The sequence below is a fragment of the Prunus dulcis genome, chromosome 8 (genome assembly GCF_902201215.1).
Source record: "Prunus dulcis chromosome 8, ALMONDv2, whole genome shotgun sequence".
Lineage (NCBI taxonomy): Eukaryota > Viridiplantae > Streptophyta > Magnoliopsida > Rosales > Rosaceae > Prunus > Prunus dulcis.
Window position 1 is genome coordinate 13,023,704 of NC_047657.1, and position 19,349 is coordinate 13,043,052.

Sequence of the window (19,349 nt, forward strand, 5' to 3'; positions counted from 1 at the left end):
CTTATGAAATCATCGGTATCCTTCGCTCGGGAACCTACCGACTAAGAGGCTCCAACGGCAAGGCCCTCGGCCATCCTTGGAACGTAGAACATCTCAAGTACTACTACAAGTGACGTAGCCTACGGCAGGTTGGGATTGTAATCATTCAATGTATTTGTTCTTCGAAACTGATTAATAGAAAGTCTTCGGCACTATTACTTCAACTTCTCTTTAACTCTTCGACTAGCCCACGGCAGTTTAGTGTTACCATCCTACGGCGTCCTATATTAGCCTACGGCAATGACTGATCGTTAAAGTTTTTACCCTACAGATCCCTTCGGGACTTGTCAATTTTGACTCAATCATCCGACAGCGTCCTTAATTGCCTACGGTAATTAGCAGTTATTACTTGTGAAAATCGACTTTAACGATCTATCGGCAATTTGCCCACGGCAATTAGCAAATGTAACGTACTCACGCTTAGACAATTGGCAATTGAATTAAGCCTAAAATCAAATTAAGTGATGCCCTCGGCATCAATGTGTTCGAAGTAAACATTAAAAATTAAAATACAAAGATAAATATAAAGATAAAATGCCATCAGGCCGTGGCTTCGTCTCCTGCGGCAGCCTCGGCAGTCATAGAGCCCCCGGCGGCGTCCTCCCCTTCGTACTCTTCTATCATCTCTTCAGTTATCCCATCGGGAAGGGGAGGAGGATCGGCAGTGAAATTCAGATTCAGCTTTTGCCCAGGGTTGTACCGTTTGAATCGGTACATCATATCAGCCATCTCCGAGCCCACTTCCCCATCCAGAATGGTAGCGAACTCTTCAGATGATCGATATCCCTGGACAGCGGACCTAACGGCAGCCTCGATCTCCGCCGCCTTGGTACGCTCACTCTCCTCCAGAGCGTCCTGGACCGCTTCCGAAGCAGCCTCAGCGTCCCGCGCCGCCGTCCGCGCTGCCTCCAAGGCCAGCCGTCTCTCCTCAGCCTTGGCCTCTGCAGCAAAAGCCTGCCGCTCGGCAGCCTCTTTGTCCTTCAGCAGATCGGCCGCCTTGGTCCTGCCGTCTTCATAGGCCTTTTTAGCCTGTTCGGCAGCATTAATGGCCCGCTTGACGCAGAGCCACATCTCCATGGACGCCTGCACAACTAGCAAATTCAGAGAGAAGCCCCACTTCGAAAAATGGAATGACAATAGAAGAAAAGAGTTCTTACCGACGCCTGAAGACGGAAGGCCCGCCCGGCCTGTTCCCGAAGAAGCTTCTTCGGCAATTCGTCAACCTCCGGCAGCTCCATCTGAGAGCCGAGGATCATGTGGTTGACGAATTGCACCGTCTTCGAAGGCAGGCGATGGTGACGGCTTCGGTAGGACTGTCCTCGTCCTCCGCCGCGAAGACAGCCCTCGTGGCCTCCAAAGGACGGCTCCGCTTGGAAGCTGGCGAAGCTTCCAGGTCTACTGTGATCGGCCGCTACCCGGCTGCTCTTAAGGCGGTGGCTTCGGCATCTGACTGCCTCGGTGCAGTGGCACCGGCAGTTGGCCATGCCACTGGCTCGGCGCCCAGCTGCCGCAGACGCTCCGCAAGAGTTACGTCCTCGGGATCCGTGGACGGCCGAACGGAAGGCGCCTCTTGCTGTTTCCTTTGTTTCTTGCCCTGCAGACCCATCATGAGCTGCCTCTTGGACGACTCACTCATTTTCTTGGCTTCGGCAGCCTTCCTTGCGTCCGTCACTGATCAAAAATACTCAGTCAGTCAGTATGCAAAATAAATCAATCAAGAAAAAAGGAAAGGCACAGGTATACTTACTCTCGGCAGGGCTGACGAGGCCGGCTCTGATGAGATTGCTGGTAAAAAGGAATCGCGGGTAAACCCGCTCGGCAGCAAGGACCTTCAGCATGACTCTGTCGAGCTGCAGAATTTCGCTCTCCTTGGGGCTCGGCTGCTTGAATTTACCTGCCGAAAGAAGAGTGAGTTGCAAAACAGAGAAATAAAAAGTAACAAGTACAATAGTTGTCCTACCGATTGATAACATAACTGCCTACCGGCAATCTGGAACGTCGTGGGTACCGGATACAGTTGGGATACTCCCGACGGCGATTCCCAATCACCAGAGAGTAGCACCCGCCGATTCCTCCACGACTTTTGGGAAGTCGGCACCGAGCTGATGAAGTGCCCCCGCTCGGAAGCCTTCAGGCAGTTCGCCTGAACCCAACCGCCGTGATTGGCACTCTTGGACTTCGTGACGCTGTATAGGTACGAGAATTGCTCGTAGGAGGGCTCCCCCTCCCCGGCAATCCCGAACGCAGCTATCACCCCCATTAAGGCCACCCAAAAGTTGGGATTGTACTGGCCCGGGGCATACCCGATCTGGGCTAGGATCTTCTGGACGGCAGGCTGCAACGGCAACCTGACCCCCTGCACCAACATATCGGTGAAGAAGACGACTTCACCATCTCCTGGGTCGCTGAGGGATTCGGTAGGGCTGGGAATTCTCATTTTTACCGAATCCGGGATGAGGTACTCAGCCCTAATCTTCTCGAGCTCCCGTTCGGTAAGCTTGTTGGGCTCCAAATAGTCGACCCCGAACAGGGTCTTCTTCGGTACGCCAACCGGTATCCTTGACCGCTCTCGATGGACGATCGTAACCCTCGGCCGAGAGGGACCGGCGACAGAATCATCGCGACCAGAGGTGGAGGCCTCCGGTTGACGTTCGAAGGTACCGACGCGGGTACCATCTCTATAGACCGCGGCAAGGGGAAGCGGTTGCCCCGTCATCAGTCCCTTGCCGATGTCGTGGGTAGGAACGGAGCTCACCTCCTCACCGATAACTTCCACATCGGTGTCCTCTCCACTCTCGGCTCCGAGGCTCGCGGCCCCACTGGACGTGTCCCAGCCCGATGATAACTCCTCATCGAAAGCATTGGGCTCACTGCCGAAGGAGGACTCGCTAGCAGACATCTACAAAAAAAAAAAAGGGAAAAAGGATGGCTAAGGTTGTGTCATAAACTACCCTACCGATGTGTCTACGTCACTACCTATAGTTCTCTAGACTACCGAAGGAAAGCCCTATTGACTACCAACCAAGCCTAAGCTACGAAAGGACGCGCAGAAATAAAAGAAGGTCTTTCGAAGTACCGAACGGTACCTTACCTTGACAATTGAGAGAAGGTCTGACTGTCGAATGTTGGTTTCGAAAATCGCTTTGGTTGCCGAGAACTCGCGTAAAAATCGCCTGGTATGCCGTTAACACTCTTCGGAAAACGCCTACGCAGAGCTCTCGCGTCAACTCTCAAATGCAAAGTGAGTTTTGCGCTAGGAGCAGCCTCAATTTATAGGGAGATGGCTGCAACGGTACACCTCGGGAAGCCAAACGGCTCATAAATGCCGCCATCAGAAGTCACTTCCCTAGCCACGTGTCACCTGATGGACGGTGATGTGGGCTGCACGCCGGGTACGGAAGACGAAGCGTCTTTGCACGCCAGGCGCAGAAGACGAAGCGTCTCCACGCGCCAGACGCGGAAAACGAGGCATCTCTGCCCTCTCCCCTCTGAGCATCGGCGACCCTTCGGGTCTCAGGGGAGCTCTTCCCAAACGAACTTACCGAACGGCAGGGCATCTACGAACCCTCAGGGGAGAACCAAATTCCCTTCCGAAGAACCTTCGGAAGAGAACTTGGGGGGCTACTGTTTATACCGTATATTAACGACCAATGACCACCTGACACGTGGACGGAATCGACAACTTGACATTACAGGCCCTTCGGCATGTACCCTACCGAACCCTATACATCTTGATGCTTTTGCCCTAAGACACGTGTCATGCCCACGACCAGCTCCTACAGTCCCACATCGGAAATATGAACATAATGCACGCCTCCCTAGGCCTATATAAGGAGACCCCTATTCCCAAAAGAGAGGGACAGAACGATCAACGGTACGCTATCGCTTGATCTGTAATCTGATATTTACTAAATCTGTACTTACTTAAGCATCGGAGAGCCTTCGGCCGGTACCGCACTGGTACCCCAAGGTCTTACCGAACGTATCCTTTTTGCAGGAACTCGATCTTCCGAAGACTAACTCCCTTCCGAAGACATAATATCACTAAGTTGGGCGAACCACGTGTCAAACCACTTTTTCGCATCAACATATATCAATACACACACATACACTGAATTTGAGACCGTTAGGTGGCTTTGAATCTACGGCACTGGCTATTAACTAACAGGTTCTAAAAAATAAGCTAAGTCACCTTGCAACCGGTCATCTCATGGCCAGAATAGCAGGAGAGAGAAACAAAAAGCAAAAAAGCAAAGTTTTATTGATTATTTGTGCAGTGCTCTTTTATTTTCTTGCTGGGCTGTGAGTGAGAACCATTCCAACCTCCATTTGGACAGCAAAAAAAAAAAAAAGATAAATGAGAAAGACAGAGAGCAAGGATTCTCTTGTTTCATTAAGCCAACTGGAAAAGTGACAAACAGAGCCAACAACATCCAAATCAGCAAGAACGCATCACGATTTGGAAAGACAAGACCTGGTACAAATTTCAATAAGCTCTCCCTACTATAGACATTGGCAATTTTTCCATACTTGACACTAGGCATGTGAAATACATGTAGCTGGGTCAGAAGTGCAGCTGCAATCAGAACCCTGAACTAATTTGATTGACCCAATACAAAACAAGCAAAGTATACGATTGACATAGTTGCTTCAAAAACAAGCTACCACGGATGTCAGACATTACAATTGGAACCAAGAGATTACTTGTACCAGTGGTTTAGTTGTTGTGTTGCGTGTACAACATGCATGTAGCATAAAAATCTTCAGTTGGTGATTAATTCATAGTGGGACGGGAAATTATTCATCACATTTGGCAGGCAATGCATTAACCCTTATAAGAAATAAATGCATACAATTTTTTTCCTTTTTATATAATTGATATAGAGGGAGAGGAGAGGGAGTCGATCAAGGAGAGGAGGGTGTAGGGATAAATGCTCTTAATCAGTTGAGCTACAAAGACCTTGCGAATGCATACAATTTTTAGAATAAATGTTTCCAAAGTCCAATATGAGCCAATCAGCCCTTGCCACCTATGATTACGTAAAAAGGAGAAAATAAACTACTCTAACAAGTTGGAAAAGAAAAAAAGAAAGAGAATATGTTGATGTTGGAAAGCCCTACATGGATTCAATCATTAATGGGATAATAAATCATCGATGTAATTAACTTCATGAGGTTGAATCACAGCCATCCATCAAGATTAAAATTCAAACTAGAAGCCATAACAATTCTTGGTTTTATATCATTTAAACCAAAACATAAAAACCCTCAGACTTTCACTAGATTATACAATTGCCAAATAGTGGGAAGAATACAGTTTAATTATTAATTATTCATAAATAAATTCAAATTGGCACATTAAATTGGAGTCGGGCATGAGTGCTTGTTATTTGTTTCCATGAACTCTATTTCCCCTTGAGATAAGACAAAATGATCGTCTATCTTTTGCACACAACACCTTGACCATCCATTCCACTTGCACAGCTCAAGCTTGGCAACTCCAAACCCTCCAAAGAATTAACTTCACTTCCAGAGCCAACACTGCTACCATTATTAAACCTTGCAATGGCGCAATCCGTGGCGAAAAAGCTGGAAGTTTCAAAATCTCTATCCCCTCCCATCACCGGCATGTTGGCTCCAATGTTGACCCGGCTCACATAGTGGGGTCTGTAAGTTTGACCCAACACACCACTCACTTGGTTGCTCAAAGAGAAGAACTTAAACCCAAGATCAAGATGAGCAAATGTGTTATCTTTGGTAATGCCATAGTTGTGAATCCTTGAGTCTTCTTCAGTTATGGGCACAACCTTGGCTGTGATCCTAAAGCTCCCTTCAACTTCAACCATCACATTGTTGGTGTCACCCCCCCTGGTAAGGGATACAGTTGGAACACTTGTGGATTGCCACCTGGCGCCTTCGGATTCAGGAAGGGTGATGGGCTCGCCATCAAAGGAGAGGGCAAGGCGGTCAGTGGAGTCGTCCCACGTGGCGGTCTTTTGGGCACCAAGGAAGAGCTGGTGTTTGCCAAAGAGGATGGCAATGGACTGGACCCAAGTGAAGTCCCTCTTCATGTTGTGGTTGCGCCTGCCGATGAAGTGAGCGTTGATGTGGAGGTTGGGGTCGGATAAGAGACAGAAATCACGGTCTTTCTTGCCGTGGAAGTAAAAGGTGATGCCATCGCCGCCTATGAAACGGGGGTCTTGACACACTGCTCCTGGCTGATCACACTCTGTGCCATTCACCAAAAAAGAAAAAAAAAGTATTTTCAGAACTAATATATGAAAATTTATCCTAGTTACTTGCTCATTAGTTTATTTGAAAGTTGTGAGACCACATTAGCTTATCACAATATGTGATCATGACTAATCATAAAGATAAATGTGAGAGGAGACTTACTGCAGACTGGCTTGCAAGTGACACAGTCAACCTCACATCCACCAGGGCAAGAACTGGGGCATACATGTTCTATGTTGTAACATTGGGGGTAGTACTTGTTCTTGCACTTGGCCTTTTTTGGTGAGGTTGAAGGAGTTGGAGAAGGAGAAGAGGAAGTAGGTGGAGATGGTGTAGGAGTTGATGGAGGAGGAGAAGTAGGTGGAGACGGCGTAGGAGGTGAAGGAGTAGGAGGAGGTGATTGGTAATGTGGTGCCGGTGGTGGTGGGGAAGGTGAAGGCGAGGGAGTAGGAAGTGTTGGAGCTGTAGTTGGTGGTGTTGGAGATGGAGTTGAGGGTGTGGGGGTTGGTGGAGATGGTGGTGGAGTTGGTTTAGCTTGAGGAGGAGGAGGAGAATAATATGTTGGTGGTGCAGGTGAAGGGGTGGGAGAAACAGGTGGAGGAGGGCTTGAGGCCCCAGAACAGATGGGCTTACAAGAGACACACTCCACTGTGCATTTATCAGGGCAAAACTTGGGGCACACATGCACAAGATTGTAACAATGCTTGTATTTTTTTATCAAACACCTTGCATTGCTTGGATTCTTAGCAATCCCTGGAGGAGTTTTTGCCTCTGCTGCTGCCATTAGCATCAGCAGGAGAATTGGAACAACAACTTGCATTTTGAAATGAGCCATTTGGAGCAAAACCCTTGAATTAGTTCTCAGTATATTCAAGGGAATTTGGTATGTTTGAGCGAGAAACCTAGTGTTTGAATGCCACTATTTATAAGATCAAAAAGGACCCATCTGTTGCCTAATATTTCGGATCATCAACTTCATAAGTCACTTCCACATGGTATCTTAAAAAGTCAAATCACATTGGCTCCCTCTGCACAACATTTGTTATAATCACTTGATGTAGCCTTGCAAATGGCATCACTTGGACATGAAGAAAAAAAGAAAACACTTCAAAAATTCTTCTCTTTTTCCGTGGCTTTTCTTCTTTTACTGGCTACATAAATGGTATGGCTTACGCGACCCAATTGAGCTTTACAACCATGCAGTATGGTTTATGAGTTAAGGCACCAGAACAGTTCACACCACTAAAAGCCTACATCAGAATTATGATAATTAATAAGCATCTACATGCCCAGGTTCAGTTTTCACTAACATTTAAAGCAATTATCTGACCGACCCTACAATAATTCAGGATTTGAATAATGATATGATGGTTTTGAAGTAATGAATTAATCAGGTTATCAGAAAAAGAAATGAGTTATTCAATTTGATATTATGTATGAGAATTTGTCAAATGGGTTCAACTATATGCATGGAAATTATAATGAGTTTATAGCTCCTCTCATGCTAATCAATTGATCCTTACTTATCCATTATCCTTTAAACACACAATTAAATTTTTTTTTTTTTTAGTATAAGCGATAGTCTAAACTACAGCCTACAAGAGAGGGGGCACAACCAAGATGCCATGGGGGTTCGAACCTGAGACGTCTAATCTACAAGTTAATGTCATTTTCCACCAGGCTAGACCCGATTGAAAAGCAAACAATGTAATTGATCTGCTATATGTGCCACTACATATTCTGAGAAGATGGTCCATATTTAGGTAGTAATTAAAGGACAGAATTGGTTTTTACTTCCAATTATACTTTCATCTATATAGCTAGTAAGGTTGTTTCTTGCTAGTCAGATATATATATATATAGTCTCATGACTTCTCCATATAGTCAATTCTTATGCCATCTAAGTTGAAAAAGAAGTTTTGTTGGACTCTGAATCACGAGCAGTACAATAAGGTCTAGCTAGATGCCATATACAAGGGGCACCTCTACATACTAACCACAAGATTAGGAGCAATATCCCTAACTTTTGTACTGCTTCTTTATTCCTTTCAACACCTCTGGAGACTATCTCTCTGCTCCTGCAAGTAAGTTTAAACAAGTTTCTATAAGCAAAAATATATACACAAACAGTATTTAAATTGATTCAAAGGAAAAATGTACCCATAATGATGTGTTCTGTCATTAGCTTAAACATTAGGCTTGGCTTTACACCAGTTCAGATATAACTGCCAATATTTTGACTCAAATTAAGTTATGGCTTTGTACTTACAAGGATCATCTCATTTGATGAGGATGCATCTTGTTGGTGCTCCTTCAGCACCAAGCAACCTTAGAGGCAAGCAATGCACAGAATAGTTTCCGGGTAGGATGTCGTCAAGCTTTAGGCCTTCCACAGGAATGATTTCCTGAGCCATATATTACCAGCATTTTGATTTAAAAAAGAGCTTATCAAATTCCAATTACATTGTAAAGAAAGTCAGGAAATCATAGAGAAACTTGATTTGAAAAACAAAATATATATCTTGCCTCTGATTTTTTTATTATTTTTTTAAAAAAACACATAGAAGAAGCTTTATTCTATCAAATAGAGAATCTTACCCTGCCTCTGAGAAAGGCAACATGAGCTGGAATTGCTTCATCATAGGTGGCAATGGAAAAGTAATCAGTTCCTACATTCATAGTCAGGAAAATCAGTGCAAGCACAACCATTTGCTTTCAAAATGGTCAGAAACTTGATTATTTTATACCTCAACCGAATTACCCCAAAAAAAGTACAACAAATTAGTGTGTTACCAACAAGTTTGATGTCTGTGTTGTCTACAACCCATTTTGCTCCATCCTCCGTGAATCCCACAAAGCTTGAGTCGAATTCCTTTCGATGCATAAGCCGCCTATACAACGGAGTAATGATTATCAGTTTTATGATATGTCTTGTTTGCAGTGTTCATTTTGTTAATCAGATTCAGCATACTGATATAAAATCTTAATTACTTAATCTGAAATCCGAAACGCTTAATCCTTAAATCCAAACCGACGTCATTTTGGACATAAGTACAATTCAGCACAAAAGCAACTATCAAAGAATCATATATATATTTCAAGAAAATTACAAAGAAAATATAAGCAGCAATCTTTTTTTCATTTTGCGTTACCTGTCAGTATTCAGTGTCTTGAAAAGGACACGGCGTGTACCCTTGGGAATATTTAGGGACTTCATAACTTCAGCTGTAAAAGGTAGACATTATGCATTTGAAAGGCTTCCAAAAAAAAATTTAAAAAAAATACTTGAAAATTCAGATTAAAACTTGAACAACACCAAGTTAGAAATGCATACCAGTTATGTTGCTATCTCTGGGAACATCAACAACAAGAGCAGGACCTGTTGAAAAAACAATTATACTGAGCATAAATCATCAACATATAGAACAAATTACTTTGTTGTTCTAAGTATCATACATAATTACCATTGAGGACATCCAGGTCAAGCTGATCAACATCAAACCCTGCATCAAAGTAGTCATCAAAAACATGGCCAGGGGCATCAACATGGGTTCCAGTGTGGGCAGGCAGGTCGAACTCAGAGTTGTTGGTGAGAGAAGCATTCTTCATGGTGAGCTGGAGCCACAGGAAGTGGCCGATCCCATTCTTGGAACCATAGAAAGGAAGGTCCGGTGTGTACCTGTGGGTAATGTCAAAGATTCTCCCATTGCCGTACACTTCTCTCCGTAGGGGTTTCGGGGTGTTGACGCCGCCCCCGGAACTGTAGACGGAGGAGGAAGAGAGGAAGAAGCAAAAGAGTGTGAGCAAAATGGAAGGAAGAAGGGGTTGGTGGTGGTTCATGGTTTTGGGCATGGTGGAATGAGAGCAGAGAGGATGTGTTTAAGGTTGAAGTAAGAAAGAGGTGGTGGTTTTTTTATGGTAATTAGTGATTCTAAATTGCAGTCAAATTAAAGTTAATGGGTGCCAGATTTTCTATCTTTTTTTTTTGGTAAAAGATTGTTTTTATCTTTATGAGCGCATTAACGCGTTTTTCTAGACTTGGGCAGCATCTTCTATAATCGATTTCGAGAAGTATCCGTGACCAATTATGAATTAGATATAGCAATTCTGCATTTGGTCCAACAATAGTACTAGAGACACAAAGTTTGCTACACCAAATTTTAGGTACAAACTTATGTGCCAATTTTCTTATTCGTTATGAATGAATAAGGTTCGTAGTCTCAGTGAGTTCATAACTATTTGTTGTGAACTATAGTACTAACAGTCAATTGATATCTTAACATTTGTATAATAAGTTGGTGTCTTTAAGTATTGCTATAGTGGATGTTACTATTTTCTCGTTTAACACTTGTATTATACATGTATGTATGTATTTTTTCATAATATTTTATTGTTACATGTACATCTTAAAGACTCGGTAAAATACAAGTTTTTTTTAACGTACAATACATGTATTATACAATTACATTACATACATATTTTTCACATCTAATACATGTGGTTGATATAAATTTTTGAATAATATCAACAAAATTAAAGTATTATACCCGTGTTTTAAATATATTATTGAATATAAATAATATATATTTAAATATTTAAATATTATATAGTGGCCGAAATTTTCAATTGTATCTTGCCAAATTTAGCTTAATAAAACACGCACATATTTTATTCATACTTTTTTTGTTTCATATTTTACTGACTAGAAGTGGATGAATGTGTTCATAATCTTTTGACTGATATATTAATGACCATCTTTATTATATAGAGTGGTATATTTCTCTTTATTTTGTTAAAAGAGATTTCAATTTTTTTTTAAATTAAAAACAGAACAAAAATATAATGATAAACAAAGAAACACACAATTAGTTGCTGCTGTAGTCAAGCATGAAATTAAATAGTCATGTTTAAAGCCCATTGCAAACGAAAATCTGTTCATAAGAAAGTTTAAAGCTTAGCTTAGCCCACTGACCATTGGAAATCTCATCTCCATCGAAGCAATCCATGTTTCTTTTTAACGTTCAAAGCGGCTTACCACACACTTCCCAGCAATCCACGTCTCTTTTAAAAAAAATTGGGTAGTGTTATAAAATGAACGGGGATATGAGCGAATATTGAACTGCACGTAAAGTAGATGAGACACAGCATTTAACGAGGTTCGGCTATGTCTACGTCCTCGGAGAGCAGCAACAGTAACCTTTCATTCATAACATAATATGGTTACAACTCTAGTGTTTACAATATGTATGCTCACCTAATTTTCTCTCTAGGAGAATTTCTCTTTGCTCTCTTTCTCTTCACACACTCGCCCTCTTTCTTCCTTCCCTTCATCTTCTCTCATTTCATCTCACATTACAAGCAAATAGAATGCCTATTTATAGGCAAAGCAAATGGCTTGGTTTGGTGGGTGTGTGATTTGGTTTGGTAGGTATGAGGTTTGGTTTGATGGGTGTGTGGTTTGATTTGGTGGGTGTGTGGTTTGATTTTGTGTTCAACTTGAATGTTAGAGCATGTGTTGAACTTGAATGTTAGTTTGCAATGTGGGCTTCACCCATTTTACAACAGGTAGGTTTTTTTGAATCTTATTTCTTATTTTTAAGTTGAAGTTGATTTTTTTTATAAATATTTTAAGTCACTTAATAAAAATGTGTATTCAAAGTGTGTCACATCATCATCTATTGGTAATGGTGGCCGTCATACTAGTAGCAGAATCAAATTGTGATAATTTAGTCAAACAAAATGGGTAAAATATTTTCAAATTGTACTTTATTCTCCAAAAGGTATTTATAATACAAGGATGTAACTCTAATATGGTCAAACTAGGAAAAAGATAAAATCATAATTACATAATATATGTACAAAAGGAAAGAAATATAGTCCTAATAAACTAGGAAATAAATCTCCTAATTAAGTTAGGATCTCGCTAACACTCCCTCTCAAGTTGAAGCAAAGATGTCACACATGCCTAATTTGCCAAGCGAGTTGAGAAAGACCATAGTAGACTCAGCTTTCGTAAGAACATCTGCCAGTTGATACTCGGATGATATAAATGAAAAAGAAATAATTTCAGCATCCAATTTCTTTTTAACAAAATGTCGATCAACCTCCACGTGCTTTGTACGATCATGTTGCACAGGGTTATGCGCAATTGCAATTGCAGCTTTATTATCACAATACACATCCATGTGTTTCTGGGGTGCAAACCCAAAATCTCACAACAATCTTCTCAACCATAGTAACTCGAACACATATTGACCATCCCACGGTACTCTGCCTCGGCACTAGACCTAGACACCACTTTTTGCTTTTTATTCCTCCAAGTAACAAGATTACCACTAATAAATGTGAAATACACAGACGTATAACGCCTCTCAGTGATTGAACCAGCCCAATCAGCATTCGTATACCCTTCCACATCTATATGACCATACTTGCAAAACATTAACCCTTTGCCAGGAGTTACGTTTAGATACCTCAAAATGCCCATCACAGTACCCATATGATCTTCATTAGGATAATGCATAAATTGACTCACTACACTCACTGCATATGCAATATCAAGACATGTATAAGCTAAATAAATCAATTTCTCCACAAGTCGTTGATAACGCTCTTATCTGTAGGGACTTGATCAGGATACAACGCCAATTTATGATTTTGTTCACTAGGGGTATCAATTGGTTTACAATCTAACATTCCAGTCTCTGCAAGTAATGTAACATCCCACATCAACCAACAGAGAGGGGGTGATGTCCTTTATATGTACATGCTCGCCTCCATCTAGCACGAAGCCTTTTGGGAGCTCACTGGCTTCGGAGTCATGGGAACTCTGAAGTTAAGCGAGTTTGGACTAGAGCAATTCCAGGATGGGTGACCCACTGGGAAGTTGCTAGTGAGTTCCCATATACAAAACCTTGAGGGCAGAGTTGGAGACCCAAAGCGGACAATATCGTACTACGGCAGAGCCGATCCAGGGATGTGACAAGTAAATCCAAAATATACTTCCTTTGAGACAGAAAGATACCATGTTTAGATCTAGCAACTTCAATCCCAAGAAAGTACTTCAAATCACCCAATGACTTCATCTCAAACTCGGAAGCCAAATACTTTTGAAGATTTTGCATTTCTGCCTGATCATCTCCAATCACAATCATATCATCAACAAAAAAAGGAAGGTCTGGTGTGTACCTATGTGTGATGTCAAAGATTCTCCCATTGCCGTACACTTCTCTCTGTACGGGCTACGGGGTCCACCGCCCCCGAAACTGTAGACGGAGGAGGAAGCGAGGAAAAAGCAAGAGAGTGTGAGCAAAATGGAAGGAAGAAGGGGTTGGTGGTGGTTCATGGTTTTGGGCATGGTGGAATGATAGCAGAGAGGTGGTGTTAAAGGTTGAAGTAAGAAAGAGGTGGTGGTTTTTTATGAGTAATAAATCAATAAAGTTAATGGTAATTAGTGATTCTAAATTGCAGTCAAATTAAAGTTAATGGGTGCCAGATTGTTTTTATCTTTATGAGTGCATTGACGCTTTTTTCTAGACTTGGGCAAACTTTAGTTCAATTATTTAATCTTCTGTAATCAGTTTCGAGAAGTAGCCATGACCAATCATGAATTAGATATCACATGAGTTGTGTATAGCAATTCCGCATTTGGTCCAACAATAGTACTAGGGACACAAAGTTTGCTACACCAAATTTTAGTTACAAACTTATGTGCCAATTTTCTTATTCGTTGTGAATGAATAAGGTTCACAGTCTCAGTGAGTTCGTAACTATTTGTTGTGAACGATAGTACTAACAGTCAATTGATATCTTAACATTTGTATAATAAGTTGGTGTCTCAAGTATTGACATAGTAGATGTTATTATTTTTTCGTTTACTATTCATATATTATACATGTATGTATGTATTTTTTAATAATATTTTTGTTTTATGTATACACTTTAAAGACTCGATAGTATATACTTAAAAAAAACATAAAATACATGTATTATACACATATGTACATATTTTTTATGTTTAATATATGTATTTTTTTACAAAATTTTGAATAATATAGACAAAGTTCACGTATTATATCCGGTTTTTAACATATTATAATAATATATATTTAAATATATTATATTTAAATATTATATAGTGGTCTAATTTTTCAGTTGTATCTTACCAAAATTTTGTCGAATAAAACAGATACGTTTTTGTTCGTACTTTTCTCGTTCTGTATTTTACTAATTAGGAGTGGATGAATGTGTTTATAATCTTTTGACTGATATATTAATGACCATCTTTATTATATATATATATATATATATATAGTGGTATATTTCTCTTCATTTTGTTAAAAGAGATTTCAATTTTTTTTTTCAAATTAAAAGCAGAAAAAAAATAATGATAAACAAAGATACACACGATTAGTTGCTGCTGTAGTCGAGCATGAAAGTAAATACTCATGTTTAAAGCCCATTGCTAACGAAAATCCGTTTCATAAGAATGTTTAAAGCTTAGCTTAGCCCACTGACCATTGGAAATCTCATCTCCATCCTTGGTTGAGTGTCGCAGTTTTGCAAACTTTTTTCTAACGTTCAAAGCGGCTTACCACACACTTCCCAACAATCCATGTCTCTTTTAAAAAAATTTGGGTAAGTTTTTTAAATCTCATTTCTTAGTTTTAAATTGAAGTTGAATTTTTTTTTAAATTTTTTATTTCACTTTAAAAAATGTGTATTCAACATGTGTCACATCATCATCTATTGGTAGTGGTGACTGTCATACTAGCAGCACAATCAAATTGCGATAATTTTGAAAGGTCTCGATACTTAACCGATAACTTTTTTTTATTTTGTCTAATTCAAATGAGTCCCAATAGCTTGATTAGTCTTTACATTATATGAAATTGACAGTCAGCACATAAAACTTACCAGGCTGGAAGAACCACCACACACACATAATATAGTAATTAATCAGAAATTTCCCACCAGGTCACCATAATCTTCACATTTTTCTCTAATTATATAGCGTAAAGATTGTTTTACCCGATTATTTATTGATTTTTATACATTATCATGTACTACTATTAAATTGATATCCGGTACTAACCTATCAGTTTAGGTTATAAATACAGTAGCAACATTCACTCACTCTTGTTATCAAAATACTCAAACCATGAATAACAATACACCTCACGACCTCTTTCTTCTTCTCCTTCTTCTACATACGCTACTATCATGCACCCTGGTTTGCATGGCCACGTTAACGTCTGACGTGGCCTACCCAACTGTCCCCGATGACTGCTTGTTGTCGGGGGAGGATGTCCCTGTACCAATTCGGAGAGAGGTGTATGATAACGGTCGAATATTCGACATCAGCCACAAGTACGTTCCCGACATGCCGAGTTTCGTCGGGGAGGACGGGCTCGGCGAGTTCCTGTGGCTCGGCCACAGCATGAAGAACGGCTCACTGGTCAACGTGTCATGATGAAGTTCAGTGTCCACTCCGGCACGCACGTGGACGCCCCTGGTCACGTGTTCGACCATTTCTATGATGCTGGGTTTGACGCTGATACACTTGATCTGGAAGTGTTAAATGGTAATTAATTAAATTAATTAGCATTTAGCAGCAGCTTGTTCAGACTAATTAAAACTGTTTTGAACTTTTGATAGGTCCTGCTCTGGTGGTTGATGTTCCCAGGGATAAGAACATAACTGGTATGCATGTCTTTCTGAATTTTGAATCAATCTCTTTATTTTTTGGTTAATCAATTCATTATAACTATATTTGAATTACTTTCATGTTTTATTCAAACTAAAAGCATCATACATATATATCTTTTTTTAGGAATTTTTTCTGTTTAAAGGGGCGATGATCTATTAAACTCACACATACACTGCACGAATGTTAGGACTCGTACGTACATATCTTTGCTGTGGTAGTTTGATCCAACTCATTAACTTGAGTTGTGAAACTTAAAGTTATCATTAATTTTGTTTAATCCGGAAAATGATATATAACATTTTTCAAATTCCAATGGACAAAAAATTAATTAAATTTCTTATATTTGACTTTGACTCAGTAGTATTATTTCTAACTTTTTTGTTTCTTGTATTGTATCAGCTGAAGTTATGAAGGCTTTGAATATTCCTAGAGGAGTACGTCGTGTGCTTTTCAGAACATCAAATACAGACAGGTATGATCTGTGTGTATCGATAAAAAATATATGTTTTTTTTTTTTTTTGGCTAATTAACTTTACTCAATCTTTCTATAGTTGATAGTTACATCCAAAAAATTTACTGGTAAACTTATTTATTTTCAGGAAGCTTATGTGGAAGAAGGAATTTGACACAAGTTATGTTGGATTTATGAAGGATGGGGCAAAATGGTTGGTGGAGAACACAGACATCAAACTCGTAGGTAAGGCTAAGGCATAAGTTAATAGTACTCACTCTTTTAATTCTATCGATATAAGTTTGATATACATTGTTCGCTCTTAAGTTAATTATCGGGTTTTGGCCTCCCCTTCCCAAAAAAAAAATTTTTGTGCTTACACGTTTTTCTCCATGAAAAGTGCAGGACTTGATTACTTAAACGTTGCTGCTTGGGATGGAGGAGTTCCAACTCATCATGTTTTTCTAGAGCGCAGGGTAAGAATTAGTAATATTCACCTGATGAATTAGATTATTTGGTAAAGTTGTAATTTACTAACCCCACAAATTAATTAAGAATTGTTTATTTGGATATACATAGGAGGTCATTCTTCTGGAGGGTTTAAAGCTTGATGGCGTTCCAGCAGGAATATACTCTGTTCATTGCTTGCCCTTAAGGTTGATTGGCGCTGATGGATCACCAACAAGATGCATTCTCATCAAATGAGATTTTGTGTAAGCTTAGATAAATTTCAAAAGTGGACCAAAATATCCTCATAATTCAAAGTTTATTTTAGCTTCTTTTGTGCTAATATAATCTAATTAATTTTGTTGCAGGAAAAAATATAGTCTGCACGCAGGAAGTTGAGTGTGTATAAAACAGAATAAAAGTCATTATATTTGAAGAAACTCGATACTTTCTGAAAATGTGTTAAGCTTATTAATTAGCAACTATGAACTGCTTAATGTAGCCAATAGCCCTATTGAATAAAGTTTTAATTTCATTTTAGTACTCTAACATTTGTCTCTGCGTTCTCACTTTTTACAATTTGATACCGTGATATGTTGAAAACCTGTCAATTTGAATCATTTCTAGGCTGTGTGTATACCCGTTACTATATCTTTTTCTATGCATCAACAGCTTTCGAAGATATAAACGTAAAGGATAGACATTATTTTATACGAATTCATGATTCTTATTGGTGATTTTAACCTCAAAGGTAAGGTAAGCAATGGATAGAATATGCCACCAAGTTTTTTAGGCCTTCCACAAGAATGATTTCTTGAAACATTAAACTTAAAATAGGGTTAGTAATTTAGGACCATTTGGTTCGCAAAATGAGTTGGTTGGCAATGCAACTCACAGGAATCAAAATTTCTGCAGGTAAAACTCTTACATTAAAAAGCGATCACAACTCATTTCGAAAATAAAAGGTCATCTAGTGGACATGCATGATTTCATCAACAATTTCACTCATTTATCTGATATCGCTTAGTATCAACTTGTCTATGTGAAATTCAGAAAAATGATCACAAGACAGACCTTTTGAATGGTTATAAGGTATCATTCATTTCTTTTTCACTAAAGAAATAGGTAAGAATGAGCAAGTGATAGAAATAAACCTGAGTAAATCCTCCTCTTTCAATAACTTCTTTGTAAAACAGATGCAAGTCAAGTGTTGTTTGTCTGAGATCAAAACTGCCCATTGAAAGAAAGATACTCAGATTAATTTTCACACTGAGACAAACCGATCGGAAGAGATCGCCAAGTGAGAATATAAGATAAATATCTAAACCAGTAATTAGCATTATAATCATATATCAGCTTCCTGTATGTTCCACATGCATAAGTAAACTGAAGCTTGAATCAATCTTTTAAACACACTTGAGTAGCATAATCAAGCCAAATATTAATGTGACAAGAGTTATCTGAAGTTTTATGCCCAACATATTCAAGGGCACTACTGATTTCAGAATTAGAAGGTTCCAACTTGTGAGTGAGCAGAGGTTCCAACTTTGCTTCTTGTGAGCAAAGATTCCAACTTTTCTCGTCTTTTTCAAAGATTCTAACTTTGCTTTTCTTTTTTCCCACAACTTTCTCAAAACCACACATGGTATATATGAACAAAAGTTAGTGTTCAAAAAATCCGCCTAGGCGGCCTTGGCGGGTCTGGAGGAGAAAATGCTTGCTTTTCTCTCAAAAATTTACAAAAAGCTTGCTTTTCAACACATTTCAAAAGCTAAAAACATAATGAAATTCCCTGAAACCCACTTGAACACAGAAACAGAAAATAGAAGAGAAAACCCAAAAGCCCAAAACTCACAAAATTTGGAAAACTCACAGAAGATTCGGCCCAGACGAGTTGTGCAACTTGTTGAGTCTCTGATAGAAACTCTCAATCTCAGAGTTCTCCAACTCCAGCAAGCTTTTCCCATCATCAGGCTCAGAAAGTGTCACATTGGAATTCATAGTACCAAGGCATTGAGAGCCATTTTTCTCAGTCTCTGGCTGGTTCTCAGTAGCCTTCATGTTGGAGAGAGAGAGCTTCACTTCAATGGCTTCACTCTGCTCTTTTTTCTACATTTGTAATCCCGAAAACTAAAGCCATCTGTCTATACATAGACATGCACATTATGCGCATGTTGGTGTTGCTGCAAAATGGATTAGCTTGTGGGTTTACACGTAGCTCCCCACCCACTGTGGGGTAGATGAAAATGAAATTACCACTGACACAAAGCTGTTCTCTGTCCCAAGACTGAGTTGTTTGGGATAAGGATACGTAAGTATTTTTTTAAATTCATAACATATATTAATTATACCGTCCACTTAAACTATATGACATGAATTAAAAACACTTAACAACGTGTCGGGAGCGCTTTAGAATTCTCCAATTATTTGAAAGCCCCGTGTGACTCCTGAAAGTGAGCTTCAACAGCA

General features: G+C 39.9%; 2 protein-coding genes and 1 pseudogene across 2 annotated transcripts; 1 reads left to right on the forward strand and 2 right to left on the reverse strand.

Annotated features, from left to right (window-relative positions):
- Nucleotides 1–5,257: 5,257 nt before the first annotated feature.
- LOC117636338 lies at nucleotides 5,258–7,658 on the reverse strand. Its single transcript, XM_034370804.1, has 2 exons — nucleotides 6,436–7,658; nucleotides 5,258–6,268 (listed from the first exon to the last, which is right to left on the reverse strand). Exons 1-2 carry the CDS (start codon nucleotides 7,106–7,108, stop codon nucleotides 5,478–5,480), a joined length of 1,464 nt encoding a protein of 487 aa, XP_034226695.1. The 5' UTR covers nucleotides 7,109–7,658; the 3' UTR covers nucleotides 5,258–5,477.
- A 465-nt stretch (nucleotides 7,659–8,123) lies between these two features.
- On the reverse strand, nucleotides 8,124–10,187 carry LOC117636345 (cyclase-like protein 2). The gene is made up of 7 exons (XM_034370812.1): nucleotides 9,738–10,187; nucleotides 9,608–9,652; nucleotides 9,426–9,498; nucleotides 9,067–9,164; nucleotides 8,872–8,942; nucleotides 8,543–8,678; nucleotides 8,124–8,351 (listed from the first exon to the last, which is right to left on the reverse strand). Exons 1-6 carry the CDS (start codon nucleotides 10,123–10,125, stop codon nucleotides 8,553–8,555), a joined length of 801 nt encoding a protein of 266 aa, XP_034226703.1. The 5' UTR covers nucleotides 10,126–10,187; the 3' UTR covers nucleotides 8,124–8,351; nucleotides 8,543–8,552.
- A 5,324-nt stretch (nucleotides 10,188–15,511) lies between these two features.
- Nucleotides 15,512–17,260, forward strand: LOC117638515 (annotated as a pseudogene).
- The last annotated feature ends 2,089 nt before the right edge of the window (nucleotides 17,261–19,349 follow it).

What these genes read in the sequence shown, in the direction of transcription:
- LOC117636338 (XM_034370804.1), bottom strand. Translation starts at nt 7,108, where the DNA reads ATGGCTCATTTCAAAATGCAAGTTGTTGTTCCAATTCTCCTGCTGATG. An exon ending in CACTTGCAAGCCAGTCTGCA is followed by an intron (nt 6,269 to 6,435) that starts GTAAGTCTCCTC and finishes TGAATGGCACAG; the next exon opens with AGTGTGATCAGCCAGGAGCA.
- LOC117636345 (XM_034370812.1), bottom strand. Translation starts at nt 10,125, where the DNA reads ATGCCCAAAACCATGAACCACCACCAACCCCTTCTTCCTTCCATTTTG. An exon ending in CAGAGATAGCAACATAACTG is followed by an intron (nt 9,499 to 9,607) that starts GTATGCATTTCT and finishes TACCTTTTACAG; the next exon opens with CTGAAGTTATGAAGTCCCTA. An exon ending in AAGACACTGAATACTGACAG is followed by an intron (nt 9,165 to 9,425) that starts GTAACGCAAAAT and finishes TCCGTTGTATAG; the next exon opens with GCGGCTTATGCATCGAAAGG.